The 14,940-nt window shown below is 38.8% G+C and overlaps 2 protein-coding genes across 3 annotated transcripts in view; one reads left to right on the forward strand and one right to left on the reverse strand.

Annotated features, from left to right (window-relative positions):
• TMEM164 (transmembrane protein 164) overlaps positions 1-6,672 on the forward strand; it is a 40,244-nt gene extending 33,572 nt beyond the window's left edge. The window contains exon 7 of the mRNA XM_068411812.1: positions 212-6,672. Coding sequence (XP_068267913.1) covers positions 212-418 — 207 coding nt within the window. The 3' untranslated portion in view covers positions 419-6,672. The remainder of the gene's footprint in view (positions 1-211) is intronic.
• Positions 6,673-9,455: 2,783 nt separating this feature from the next.
• AMMECR1 (AMMECR nuclear protein 1) overlaps positions 9,456-14,940 on the reverse strand; it is an 82,291-nt gene continuing 76,806 nt past the window's right edge. For both annotated transcript variants that reach the window (XM_068411811.1, XM_068411810.1), the window contains one exon: positions 9,456-13,844. In XM_068411811.1, coding sequence (XP_068267912.1) covers positions 13,730-13,844 — 115 coding nt within the window. In that variant the 3' untranslated portion in view covers positions 9,456-13,729. The remainder of the gene's footprint in view (positions 13,845-14,940) is intronic.

Below are 14,940 nucleotides of genomic sequence, written 5' to 3' on the forward strand. Positions count from 1 at the left end.
TGGTTATGTACCTGCATAAATCCATCTATTAAATGCACAACTGAATTTGGATCTGCTTTCCTTCTGAAAGCTGCACTACTTGTGTTGAACAAAGGATTGTCATCTAAACATTTTTGATTATTGTGGTAATTTCAAAATTACCATATTAGGTGTCTGAATCGGTGCAACACAAAAATATTGTTAATTTATAAATTTGTTGTCACTTTCTCAGGTTACGGAAGTGAATTTGAACAACATGTTGTGCCCAGCCGTCTCAGATCCTTTTTACGGGCCCTGGTATCGAATCTGGGCGTGTGGACATCAGACTCTCATGACCATGACTCATGGGAAGCTTGTAATCCTACTGTTTCACAGTGCTGTCCCCATCTTTAAATGTAGCGTGGACTTGCTTAGATTCCCAGCTAAGAAAATAGACTGAAATTTCACCCTGTGGAGTGGTGCATACAGGAAGCAGAGATATTTATACTGGACAAGAAAGAGGAGGGATGAGAGGACAATGCATTTATACTTCTCCCCACAGTTTATTGCCTCAAAAACACCTCTATAATCAAGTGAGGGTCTTTTTTTTAACTGCTGTTTCTCACTGCCTACTGCCAATGGCAAAATCAGTGGCCTTATTCTGGAAAAGGTTCGTGTTTTATACATTTTGTGTAGATTACAGTAGAATCTTGCTAAGCTACCATTTAAAATTAGGCCAGGGTCTGTCCGCATTCCAGCAAAGAGTGGCAGTGCTACCTCGTATATCACAAGATAGGAAACAAAGCTGAATTACAACACTCCACTGATGTGAACAAAACACATCTTCAAGTGCATGGTCCTCACTTAACTCTTAGCACTTGAATGTTGCGAAACGGTCACAGTGAAACGATGCACACTTAATCTCCCAGTCGTAAATGCAAAACTGAGGTTCTGCTGTATTTTCTTTAAGCTGGTTGAAAATATTGGGGAACAATAACTCATTCAAAAAAAATATTTATTTTTTTTTTTAAATCAACTACTTAATTTCTAAGCTGCTGTGCATAAATATCTGTCTGGCTAAGTCCTATCATATCTTGATGCTTTGGAGATGCTTCTATTTGAGTGAGTGGAAAAACATGTTGAAATAATTTCAAGAGCCCATGTTACATGTAAGCTATGGTAAGATAGTTCATCCACTGTTCTGACTTGATTTTGAACAAAATGGTTTTTTCACTTAGCTTAGACTGGAGAGGGAGTGGAGATACAAAGTCCAATGTAAACATCAGAGTTTTCTTTTTATACTTACTAGCTTTTGAAACATTCCTCCTTTTATGTTCTACACTGATACTCATTGGTAGAGTGGTTAGTGAAAAAACAAAATGAAACTTTGTTCTCTCTCTACAGCTCTAATGCATTCTGTGTACTGATTTTAAAACACAGATATAAGAAGGAACCTTGAATCAGTGCAGGCCTCTACTGAAAAGGAAGTGTTCTAATTTACTAGTATGGCTAAATCTTCCTGTCAGCATGTCTTTGGGAGAACAGGCTGTAGATAGGCAGAATGATAAATAGTAAACTGTGTGTACCTCTTCAACTTTTCCAAGGCTAGAGGAGAAGCTGTTGGGCAGAAAGATGGGCAATCTTGAGTGTGTTCCTCCAGACAGTTAATTGCGAGTCTATTATGCAGACTGGTGTGTGTCAGGGCTGCAGGAATTTTGTTGTACAAAAGTTTGTTGCGATTTATAGATTCATTGCATTGTCAAAGCTGTGACTTGTAAGATAAACCAAAACCATCATACCTCTTCCAGCTGGATCACCTGAAGATATATTCTGAAGTTGAGGTACAGTCATTTATGCCTCAAGAAGGGAAAGTAAGAATGAGAAGTGGTTCACTTTTTTTTTTTTTTCTCCTTGAAAAAAGAAAAATTTTCACTGGAGAGGGAACAAATGGCTACTTCAAATATTTCTACTCCATATGATTAAAAAAACGTACACCTCAATCAGAAATACATTGTCCCACGTTCTAATTTACAAACTGGTTTCTGGCTTTCTTCCATGCCTTGCTGTGTATATATATATACATAATAAATATACTGTACTCTCACTACTTGACAAGATGTGACGTATACCTAACCCACCCATCAAACACGTATAGCTAGTCTTAGTTACATAGACTATATGGCTCTTTGTGTTTTTAATCAGAATTCAGCTGGAGAAAGCTGAGCACCTGGTAATAAGAACTACCAGTATACAGAGTTAACTGTCCATTGTTGATCCTGCAACTGTCTAATTAATGAATTTCATTATCTAGTCTCACTGCTGCCTCAGTAAAGCTGGGTATATATTGCTTATGTATGTGTGGATTGGGGCCTAAAGAAATAATGCCTTGGTATTGAAGGCCTGACTTTGTCTGTGGAAGACCACTTCATTAGCTGCTGAGGTGATAGAAGTTCTTGCTGTTTATTTCAGCAGGTTCAGTATTTCATGATGAAATACAGGGTGTTGCTGGGAGATGCTGAGATGCACAGTGCTGGGTGTTAAAGCATGCCCCCTGTTAGTATACTTCATCTCCTAGGAACAGCTGAATGAAATACACCGCGATTCTTCCCTCCCCATAGTTACTGTCAAGTGTATCATGGTTTATTTATTTACTTAAGAATTTGGCAAAATGCCTTATGTTGGATTCGATCCTGTTTAGAAGGAATGTTTAATATTACAATACAATGATATCAGGCAAATCTTGCAAATGTTACTTAGCATTATTATTTGCTTAACTTTACTTATGGGTTTTGTATTTTTTTTTTAAAGAATATTTCCTTTTTTTCTTCAGAATATTGTAGCTACTGGAAAAATTTCTGAGTTATGTGAAAGTAGCACCTTTTTTTTTTTTTTTTTTTAAACCTACAACATTTCCTATCTATAGTTGTATGCTTCAGGGCATTCTAAACAAGTGTAAAACAGCTGCTGTTTGCCACCATTGACTGCTTCTGGGCAACTAGGACTGCAGAAGCACTTAAATAAGCTCAGGTGTCCCTGGTTGCTTGGAATGCAAAATGTGTGAGCCCTTCTGACTGACTTAAAATTCAGGAGCAGGCATGGCAATGTTAAATATAGCTAACACGAGATAAATCCCCAGGGCAACTTGGATGAAAGGATTCTTGGTGTAGTTGCACCACTTGTACCATTGACTTTGATAGCAGAGCCCCTGTGATTGCTCCTGCCTTCCCTCCCTGTATCATAGCTGTCCATTTCTGTCACTGTGCTGTGACTTGTGCTTTTCTCTGTTACACTGGTCCAGTTGTTTTCAGTCACACTACAAATTTCAGGCAAAATTTCACAACATGGAGTACGCTGACAGAACTGCTCATCAAGGCCAACGGGACACTCATATTCCACTTCCAAACCTTACCAGTGCAGGTGCTGGAGCCTACTGAACTCTTCTATACCAATTTAAGTTGCTAAATGGCTAACTGAACATGGTAATTCAGCAGAAATGTAGAGAGGTAAGCCAACTGCTACACTCAATAAGGCTTTTAGAAGTATTGGAGCTGCTGTAAAACAGTCAGATGGTGCAACTGGAGTCAGGTGAGAGGAAAGGCAGGAGAACCTTCACCTCTTTGTGAGGGTAAGCTGTTGCTTCTTTGATTGTTGTACAGTATCAGTGAAGCTGGCTGAGTTAGAATACAATCATTTAGGTTGGAAAAGACCTTGTAAGATCATCAAGTCCAACCATTAACCCAGCACTGCCAAGTCCACTGCTAAACCCTGTCCCTAAGTGCCACATCTATGCATCTTTTAAATGTCTCCAGGGATAGTGACTCTACCACTTCCCTGGGCAGCCTCTTCCAAAGCTTGACAACCCTTTCCGTGGAGAAATTTTTCCTGATCTCCAATCTAAACCTCCCCTGGTGCAACTTGAGGCCTTCTCCTCTTGTCCTATCACTTATGACCTGGGAGAAGAGACCGACCCCCACCTCGCTACAACCTCCTTTCAGGTAGTTGTAGAGAGTGATAAGTCTCCCCTCAGCCTCCTTTTCTCCAGGCTAAACAACCTCAGTTCCTTCTGCCGCTCCTCATAGGGCTGGTGCTCTAGACTCTTCACCAGCTCCGTTGCTCATTGGATGCACTCCAGCACCTCAGTGTCTTTCCTGTAGTGAGGGGCCCAAAAATTAACTTATTCCTTCCCTTCCCTCACCCCACTTTGAAGGCTTTTTAAACTTAGTATTTTGGTTTAGTTTATGGTATGGTGCTACAAGAGACTGTATCAGCATAGCTGAGGCGCAAGCTTCACAGAAGGGGAAGAACAGGTCAGAATAGGAGCAGAAAGGGAAGAGACTCCTGAAGCTAAGGTCATGGAACTTCATATTCTTTATTCCTCACCTGTCTCTGGTATCTGTTTGGAATATGGATCAGACAGAGCTTGTTCAATGTGTAGGATATTGGTTTGAATGAGAAAGCAGAATACTTAATCCCCATAGGCATTATTTATTCTCTTCCCAGGCAGAGGTTGCTTTTCTTGTCCCTGAATGGTTTATTTTATAGGCAGTTATGCTATATTGATGATGTCTTTGGTTGCTTTTATGCTTCTTTATGCTGGAAATTAAAGAGCAAAACTACACTGCTATTCTTGAAAGCTAACTGGCATTCTCTACTGTGGCATTATGTACACAATCTATGTCAAGATAACTTGAAGCTGTTGCACAGTACTGGGTGATGAGATTTTACATTGCAGCAGTGCAATGTACAATTGAAAGGGTAGTCCTGGTCCTCCCTGGTCAAATGTTCCTAAAGCTTTTGTCACAGTACTAACAGTTATGAAAACATCAGCAATAGCTGTGGGGCAGAGCAGGAGGTGGGCTGTATAGCCAGACCATTCCTTTCAGCAGGAGCCAACGCTGACTGTAAAATCTCTCCCTGGACTCATCTGCTGTCCACTCGCAAGTCAGGCACAATACCAGAAAAAATTCTTCTGCAGTGCTGATGCCTGGACTTCACAGAGACGTTGGTATGTATTAAGGTGTCTGAGCAGAGCCCTCTACTCTTCTGATTTTTAGAACTATAGGCACGTCAAACAAAAGAAACAAGGAGCAATGAAATAGTTTCCTCTTTCTGCCAGTGAATGACTGTCTAAACTTGCCTCCAAATGTACACATAAATGAAGCATTATTAACTACAGTAAACTTGTTTACTGATCAGTTTGTTTATGCAGCCTTAGAGTAAGTAGCCCTCCAACGTGGAAAAGTGAGGTAGTAAAATTTCTGCACTCACTGTAACAGCTGGCGATTCAGCCGGTGAATATTGAGATTATTGTGCTGAGGCTTTAGCTGCCCAGGATCCGTGCAGCGCTGTTTTTCAAGAATTCAGACACTGTACGCAGTGTTTGAGCTGTATCTATTTGTTTAACTTCCTCCTATTTAAGCACCAAAGAAGAATTTGTTTCTTGTTTCTTTTGAAGGGTGAAAATTAACAGCTCTTGACCATGTTTGTATAAATCAATGAAAAGCCACAGTCTATGAACACACACCTACACTTGGGTTTGGTTCAGCTTCTTAGGGCTTGGCAAACACTGCTTGTAAGCAAAGCCTGCTTGTGCTGGAGCAGTTATTGCCTTCCTGACGTTGGGAGACAAGAAAAGTCAGCCTATTTGCATACCTTAAGATTATAGAGTACCTCATTGTAGATTTATCCATCTGTTTCTGGCCACAATCAGGGTTTTGATATTTCTGTATATTTGACATCATCTTGTAAAGCTCAATTGTATTTTCCTTTCAGAAACGGCTATTTGCAACTGTTAAATTACTGCACTTCACTTTTATGTCCTAAGTCTTGCATCTAAAGCACACGCATTTTTCTATGCATCTCTAGCTAACGGAAAATATAGGCGTGCTGTTTTTCTTGCTGTTGCAGTTGTTTCACTAGAGGCGGATTCTTAGGAATTAAATTGGTCCTAATAGTTAACAAAGCCTTGAAAAGGCCACAAACCAGGAAGAGGGCATCTGTCAGCCCTTCTGTTAGGAGGCAAAAGGTTTCTACAGGCAGACAGGTCAACTTTGATGTTTTCATTTTTACAGTGACAAGACTCATAAAAAATCTGTTGATTTTTGCGATCTCGTACTCAAAGTGGTATTGCTGTAAATCTGTCTTGCAGCTTTTGGTGTAACTTAGTCAAAGCCAAGCAGTTTTTTAAATGGTTTTATTTTTCTTCAGGGTCAATTTTGTATTTTTAAAAAACTGATTTCTGCATTTACTGAGTCATTATCTTAATGCTGCAGAGGAGGCAGAACAGTGAGCATACCCACACTGCTCTCGCCAGCCAGACTGTGCTCGGGAGCTGGAGCTGCTCAGGCACTGCTCTGAAGCACAAAGGCGTCTTCGGAGACTTGCAGCTCCAGCTGCCCACTGCTTGGGTTCAAGCATGGCATTATCCAGGCACAGAATGGTATGGCAAGGGCAAGGATGGATGGGGAGAAGCTCAACTGCCACATATGCTGTTAGTTCTAAATAATTTGTAAGAGTGTTATAAATTTTGTAAACCTTTTAATGTGCTAAAACTTGGTTATGAGGTAACATTTACAAATAAGGGGTAATTTGTGTACTTGTTTTTGTATTTTGGTCATGATTTTTTCATTGTTGTACCCTAAGTCCAGATCACTGGGCAAATAGTTGTTAAACCTTTGAATTAAAACAAATAAATGCATTTTAATGGATACCATACAGTTTTGTTATCATTCTAATTGGGCCGGGCACGGAGTCTGTGTTGCTTAAGACTTTTTAAAACCAGGTAAGAAAACCAAAATTGACTTTCCCCTTCCCTTTGTAATATTAACACTTAAGAGTCACAGAGGGACTTTAATATTAGATAGCTAATCATTAAATTAGATAAGAATATGGGTTCTGCTGTCTTAAGCTGTCTGTACTGCTAGATGTAGTCTACCTTGCACATAGTAGTCTTTGTAAGGGAGAACAATGATTAGCGGGATTTCTGGAAGTTTTAAGTATTTAAGTATGACCTGTGCCTGTTACCTGTCAATCAACACAAGCCAAGCCTGAGTTTACTGGCAGACCTCACTGAAGGACATAAATCCTTTAATCACTGTTTAAATAGTCCCTGTCCCTGTCTTTCAGGTAAAGAGCTCAGGAAGCAGTATTAGGGTATTATGATGCTTTCTCTACCCTTCTTCCACTGGTCTTGCCCCAATGGGGGCAGTGTCTTTTATTTCCTGTTCTATGTCACCTCTGTAGAAGATCGTAGAACATGTGCAGAAGTTTTCAGCTTAAAATTTTGTTCGGAAAGCTACTGTAATTAATGTACTCAGACAATCTTTGCAATCACCTATGGTGTGAGTAGTTTTCACGCCCTTCAGAAACATTTCTGGCTGTAATTAAAAATACATTTAAATAGACTGCAATAATGTTGTGACAAGGAGGTATTTCATGGTGTAAGGCTCCTGGCAAGTACTGTTCCTGGAAAAAAGAACATACTGGCTACACCCACCTGTATTATTATATATGCATTGTAGAAGTTTTAAGTTTTCACACAGCAGGGAACAGAACCAATTCTCCAGCTTAATTTCTCTTGCACAGTACAAAGGCTGATTAAACAGCTTAAGTAGAAATCTAGTATGAAGTGCTTTATGGTAACCTGAGATGAACTAAACAAGCAATTTCCTTTTTCAGGCACTGCTACTTATCCTCTGCGTCTCTCTACAACACTAATTGTAAGTCAGCCTTTCATTGTTTAATACCAACATATATGTAAGAATAAGCAAGTTTCCACCTCTAAAACATCCTTAATACTCAGTACTATTTTGCTAGTTTGATTTTTATAGTGTGATAACTACATAGCTGGCTAAAGTAGCAAGAAGAGTGGGAAAGTTTTGGTAGGAAGTTTTAACTAGCTCTGCCTCTCAATGGACTGTGAGTTTTATAATAGTATGTATGTACTCAAGTATAGTAGGTAATATAATTTTATAATAGGTACCAAATCTGTGAGATAGCTTCCATTGTTGTTTTAGCATCTATTTATACTCAGGCAGGTTTTTCCTTCAGAGTTGTTTTTTTAATCTGCTAAATCAAGGCTTCAAAGCAAGTGTAGTAATGGCTGCATCAGTCTTCAACATCTAAAGGTTAGATGGATTTTTATTAGATTGTTTTCAAAGACTTTGACTAATTCATTATTAACAGATCTCCTGTCTGTAGATGCAAAGGCAAACAAAACCACTTCTAAAATCAGATCTGAATTCCAGGGAGATGTTAGAAATTTCTTGCTTTGTCTCAGGAATTATCTTACAGAGGAAATACGCTCCCTTTAAGTCAGACTCTGTAGAAAATGTCTCTTGGTGCACCAAGAATTTGGCTCAGGGAGCAAAGTTCTCTGAGTCAGTTTTACCTGTCTGGGGACTTAGTTTTGTCATCAGCTAGACTGTGGCTTTGTTGCTTCACAGGAAGACACTCCTTCCCTTCTCAAATAGAACATCTCTGGTATCAGCACAGCTATCCATACCACCATAGAGGTTTGCCAAGGCTTCCTCACTCACTGACCACACTCCAGAGTTACTACAGGGACACTGAAAACTGGTGCTGACAGTTAAAGCTGTTAATGAACTAAAGGTGCTGGTGTGCTCTTCTCACTGGATCTGCTTGAGTAGAACAATTTAAAAATGGCCCCAATGTGTTAAGACTACAAGCTTTTGGGGAAGGGGAAAAGACTTCTCCCCTGGCCCTCCATACTTTGCAGGACCCCTGTAAGTCAATGCAAACTCTGTCATTTATTTTTTTTTTTCAATAAAATTTGGTCAACATGACAGTCTCCCCATTAGCTAGATATGATAGGCAAGATAAAGAAATCCCTCATGGCAAAACAAGCTTAGAGATTCTTTAAAATCACCCCTACTACTGTGAGAGTAATATGAAGAAAGTGTATTGAAATTATTTTACGTGATACTTCAAGATATTCTTTGATACACATTTTGCCACATTATTCTGTTGAATAATGTTGCTGCAAGCAGTGTAGGCAATGTATTGGTTACACCAGTTTAACTGGTTCTGCAACAAAGTTTTGCTTAAAAAGGTTGAAACCACTTCCCCCTCTCAGAGAGTAAGGAGCCCAAGCCTGGACAAAATTCCATGTTTAAAGTTAGCCATAAAAAGTACAAAACTGAACTGGTCGATAACTGATATAAATAATGATAAATATTATTGCTATAAATAATGGCGTAACTGATATAAATGCTGCTTTAACTTGGGAGAGATTAGTGACTCACTTCTGAATTAGACTGAAAGCTGCATGTACCTGTTCCCAATCTGTTCCTACAGCAGGCAAAATGGAAACACAGTTAATCACAGGAAAATATTTCTAACAAACACATCATTAGCCTTTAACCCTAAGCGCAGATGCTTAAGTAAAAAATTGACCAAGTCGCACAATTAAGGAGAGAAACATAAAAAGAAATAGTGATTCTTTTTCCTTATTTTATTGGGTAAATGATTTAAAAGGTAATAACAATAGTGTTAAAACTACTACAATATCTTTCCACAGCCATATCTCACAGACCCACAGATAACCACCTATAATTTTTTTTTCTTTTTCCTCATTTTTCTCTTTTTAAGCCGTACTTATATTCAAATGCCCATTTCAACAGTTTCTTCACACTAATAGCAATTAAATGTGGAAGGAAGAAGGATCTAGTTATAAAGGAAGGGGGTTCAGGTAATCCATGATATTATTGTAATCAAGTTACTAAGGAAGGAAGGAAAAGACAGAGGCCTTACAAGCTACTCCAGGTAGCTCTAAGCCCATTGTGTGTCACCATTGCATTAAAGATAACTCAAGATGCTGGTGAACAATTTAAAGTAATTTTTTTTTGTAACATATAAAACACTAAAATAACTTAGAAACTAGATCCAAATATTTTGAAAAGAATCAACTTTGATATACAAAAACAGTCATAAGTTGTTACAAAAGTTTCAAACAAAAGTTTGTTTTCTCAGTGCGTTTATGTACCAGCGCAATTACTGGGTCCAGAGCAAAGAAAGAGGCTTTTATTTTTTATTTTTTCTTTTAACAGTAATAAAAAACAAGGAAAACATATCTTTGTATATAAAGAATCATTGCTGGTCTTTAGAATAAATGTAACCAGAAACCCTTAAATCTGAGAGGCACACTTTGGGTTTCTCTTTTTTTTTTTTTCATCTTTTTTTTTTTTTTTTAAAACATAAAAGGAAAGTCACCAGTTTATTTAAATGGTGGAGATATTCAGACTCCCCAAATAAACTTAATTCAATTAACATCACTAGCAAAAATCAGTTAGAAACTGTACAAAAATAAAAAAGTTAACACATTTAATCCTGCAGGGATTTTGTAAGGACTGGAAGGCAGGCTTTAGGAGCAGCATTTGGGCATGGCTGGAGGCTTCTTTGGTTCGATCTAACACACGTAAGAGATGTAACCTACTCCAGACAACAATTTTCAAAACCCGCACATTTGAAGACAAGTAAAGAGGTCCGTATACAAACATCAGGGTGTGCAAATGGCTTTGACTGCCTTGGTGTAATAGTGTCTCTGAGGTCAGAACTCCAGCGTGCCCTCCCCCTGCCACCATCAGCGGTGGGGTTGAGATGGTGACAAGTCAGTGCTACAGCCGTCTGGGCAGAAGGAAGGCCACTTGGAGCATGACTAAGTAATAGTTGCATGTCAAGTCTACGGTTTTGTTGTCTAACTCAGTTTACAGAACAGGGTTTTTAGGAACAGTAAGCAAAAGAATGAAAAAAACCCCAACAATCTCTTTAATGGAATAAGGCAAACTGAGTAATGATCATAAAAAATTAGCATTCCAACTTAAAAAACTGAAATAAGCTACTTGGTTGTACCTTAACTTATAAAGTACCCCAAATTTAAAAAAAAAATCCATATCTAAACCCAGCAATATATATAAAAGGGTACTAAACATAACTATGAGGGAATGACGTGTGAAAGCAATCGTTGATCAGCTTTAAGCAAACAGACCTATTCTGTCCCAGTGCACGTCACAGTGAACTGCACGTTTTGTACAAATAAACCCACAACGACACAGAAACAATCCATAGCAGTTTCAGCACTTGCGTGCTGAGGAGGTAGGTGCCCTAGAAACACTGTAGATAGATAGACTGATTATTCCAATCTTTTAAAAAAATATCATACAATCGGATTGACCACAGACTCTGTAACAGTTTTTTAATTAGTGATACAAAACTCTGGTCCAGAAGGGTCTGGCGTTAACTCATTTCAAAAGCACACCTTTACAGTTTGTATAACACCCTTTTAACTATATTTTCAAGCAACAGCTACTAAGAGATAGACAAAAATGCATTGTGCATTATGCTGTATACAAAAAGGAGACAAAACTATCCTTTTCCCCCCCAAGCCATGGTGGGAAGTATTGCTGACCTTGTCCTTAAAATCCTGCAGGATTGTTTATTCATCAGTATATCATTATTACACTGGTAAGAAATTCTGTATAACATCTGCATATATCGAAGATTTTTTAAAAAATCTGATATGATTTTAGATCCGCATGACCAGTCACGTGACCTGCTTGAGGTTGATTAGCACCTTTCAATACATATATATTTTTATATATAATAGATCTTTTTAAAAAACTTCTAACAATGAGCTCACACAGAAGCATGAGCATGCTCTAACGAGATGACAGATAAAGATGGGGTCGGATGACTTCTTTTTTTTGCAGCAGAATGATTCAGTTTGTGCTCAGTTTCCCTATAAGGGCAAGAAAAAAACCAACACAACTCTATCAGGTAGCCACTTGTTCACCATTTCCACTTGAAGACTAATCCATTTAAAAGTGTTCCCCAAGTAGAAACAAGACAACAGTATCATCCAAAATAGCCTCTGTATAAACATCTATTAATTTTTGCAGCTTCTGGCTGGCATCTCTTGGCTCCTGAAATTTCAGGCCCTCTGCTTATAAATTAAGGCATCACAACTGAAAATGCTAATATTTGGACATCAAATGCTGTGGATGAAGGAATACCAAAGACCTTCTACAAGAACCTCCATAGAAATGAAGTGGCAAAGCTAACCTCACTTACGGGATGAGCATAATTTATCCACATCTGGTTTTGAAACCTTATTGAAACATTTTTACAATTAGTCTGATTTTTTTAACTTGATTTTAATCAATTTTATCTATTTCAATTTTTTATATATATATTTACAAACATTCATTATTCAAAATAACTGGAATTTCTGCTTACTGTGGTTTACTCACTCATATCAGGAAGGTCTCTTCTATAATAGACGGCATGTATTGTCCCCTAGAATATGCACTGAAGTACAACAGGTATTAGCGGCAGTTCTGCAGGCACATGAGCAAGGAGCTGGCTCCTACCATATACTGGGCTTGCAAATATACCACGCATACCTTGTACTAAATCCTATTTTTACAGCAGGAAAAAGTTCCAATCGGTTTTCTTTCTTCTGCCGTGTGGAGGGGTATCAGAATTATTACACAGGACTTACAGCTCTCAAGTACTATTCCTGTAATAGATGAAAACATGTAAAATTATGGCATACTTGTCCTGTGCTCTTTTCACAACAATCTTTTTTCTTTTTTAAACAATAGTTAACTTTAACTATTCATGACTTGATAAAACTCAACAAGTTCAAAAGCAGAAGAAAGAACAAAACAGGGATTTTTCTTTTCCAAAATAGGTTTGCTATTAAACAAACAAACAAAAAAATCTCACTTTAAAAAAATCCCCAAAAAGCTGACGCCAGAGCAGACTCAATATAGTTTGCTAGAATGTCTGGCGTATTTGCTATATTTTTTTCTATGAATTTTATATATAACTATATAGTTATGTCAGAGTCAAAGGCACTAAAATCTAAATCCATTTTCTTCCTAATATGACATCTGCTACTCGCCAACCTGTTTTCAAAAACAAATGTCACTCCTAATTTGAGATCATCAGAAAGGCATCGTCTCATTACAAATGCATTATGATGACTAGTCTTGACAGGGCTGGATCACCCTCGATTCCCAGTCCAGACTGGGAGACAAAGGTATCTGGTATGTCATCCGGATTGTGTCATGCCCTACCAATCAGACCACTTGGTTCTGCAAATGCTGCCATGTCACCATCACCTCTCATTGTACCTATAATTGCTTCTCTTCATCCAAAAAAGCATTTTTGTATGTCAGCCTTCACATTTTGGCTGTATGTGCTGGATCTGAAGATCATGTATTTAGCTACATGAAATCTTTACTGTGGGGGTGAGATACTGTACACAGAACATCATTAAGAACATTATGAAAATGCGATTCATTGTCTAGTATAATACCTGAATCTGATATGTTTCGTTCCCTGTCACACCTATTAATGCAAAAGCCATGAATGCCTTTTTGCTAAGCAAAGCATCCCTAACAGTAATCCTTAAACTCTTCCTTCCATCCACAGTCACAGAAAGCCTTGATTGATATAATTCAATGTTAACGAAGTAGAAATTTAAAATTTCATAAAAAACCCAAGGGCTATATATGCTGCAAAAAAATCTGCAGTGACTCAATAATAAAAAAAGTATGGGATCTTTGTAGTAATGCAGTTTTCCCTCCCGTTGCCATGATGAGCTTACCCAACTAAGAAGCCTCAACATGGCAACGGAAACTATCATCATAAAATGGTACAGTAATAGAGATAGCTAGACCAAGAAGGGGCAGGGTCTCCTGGGAAGAGGTCTGCAGAGAGGTCCAGTGACTGGTCATGCGGCTCAGTGTCAGGAATAATGGTTGTATGGTGGAAGGGGGTGCCCAATACCATTTTGGAAGTGATGATGCTGACGATGGGCAAGGTACTCTGTGTAGCTCATCGTCATCTTCTCACTACGGTACCTAGAAAAGAGCAAAGAAGCGAATTCAAGAACTGTTACCAGGAAGCTGCAAGTAGCACTAAAAATACAGCACGAGTGGTATGTTTAATGCTAACAGCTCTGTGCTTCTGATGTTAGGAATAACACTAACTTCAGTGGCACAAGGGCAGGGAAGGAACCGCCATGGTTGTCAGAGTCATTCTTGAATCACTAAGTGCTTATGAAAAATATTTTAAGCAAACAGAACTGTTAAAAATTGTTCCCTACTATGTTGCTCGAAGTAGAGGACATAGAAACGCATGATGATTTATTGAGAATGTCCTGTATCTTCAGCCAGCTCTCTACATAAAACCTAGGAGAAGAGCTGTAAACAAGCACTACATATTTTTGGGCTGTTTTTAAACCATCAGTATTAATTGTCTGCCAAATTCTGCTTTTAAAATAATCCCAGTTACATTAAATGGAGTTACATTCTTTTTAGACTAGAATCATACAATATCTCAAGTTGGAAAGGACCCATAAGGATCATCGAGTCCAAATCGCTGCTCCTCACAGGACTACCTAAAACTAAACTACATAACTAAGAGCACTGTCCAGACACTCACAGAATCACAGAATGTTAGGGATTGGAAGGGACCTCGAAAGATCATCTAGTCCAATCCCCCTGCCGGGGCAGGATTGCCTAGACCATATCACACAGGAACGCGTCCAGGCGGGTTTTGAATGTCTCCAGAGAAGGAGACTCCACAACCTCTCTGGGCAGCCTGTTCCAGTGTTCAGTCACCCTTACAGTAAAGAAGTTTTTCCTCAAATTTAAGTGGAACCTCCTGTGCTCCAGCTTGCACCCATTGCCCCTTGTCCTGTCAAGGGATGTCACTGAGAAGAGCCTGGCTCCATCCTCTTGACACTTGCCCTTTACATATTTAAAAACATTAATGAGGTCACCCCTCAGTCTCCTCTTCTCTAAGCTAAAGAGACCCAGCTCCCTCAGCCTCTCCTCATAAGGGAGATGTTCCACTCCCTTAATCATCTTCGTGGCTCTGCGCTGGACTCTCTCTAGCAGTTCCCTGTCCTTCTTGAACTGAGGGGCCCAGAACTGGACACAATACTCCAGATGC

The sequence above is a fragment of the Nyctibius grandis genome, chromosome 13 (assembly GCF_013368605.1).
Source record: "Nyctibius grandis isolate bNycGra1 chromosome 13, bNycGra1.pri, whole genome shotgun sequence".
NCBI lineage: Eukaryota > Metazoa > Chordata > Aves > Nyctibiiformes > Nyctibiidae > Nyctibius > Nyctibius grandis.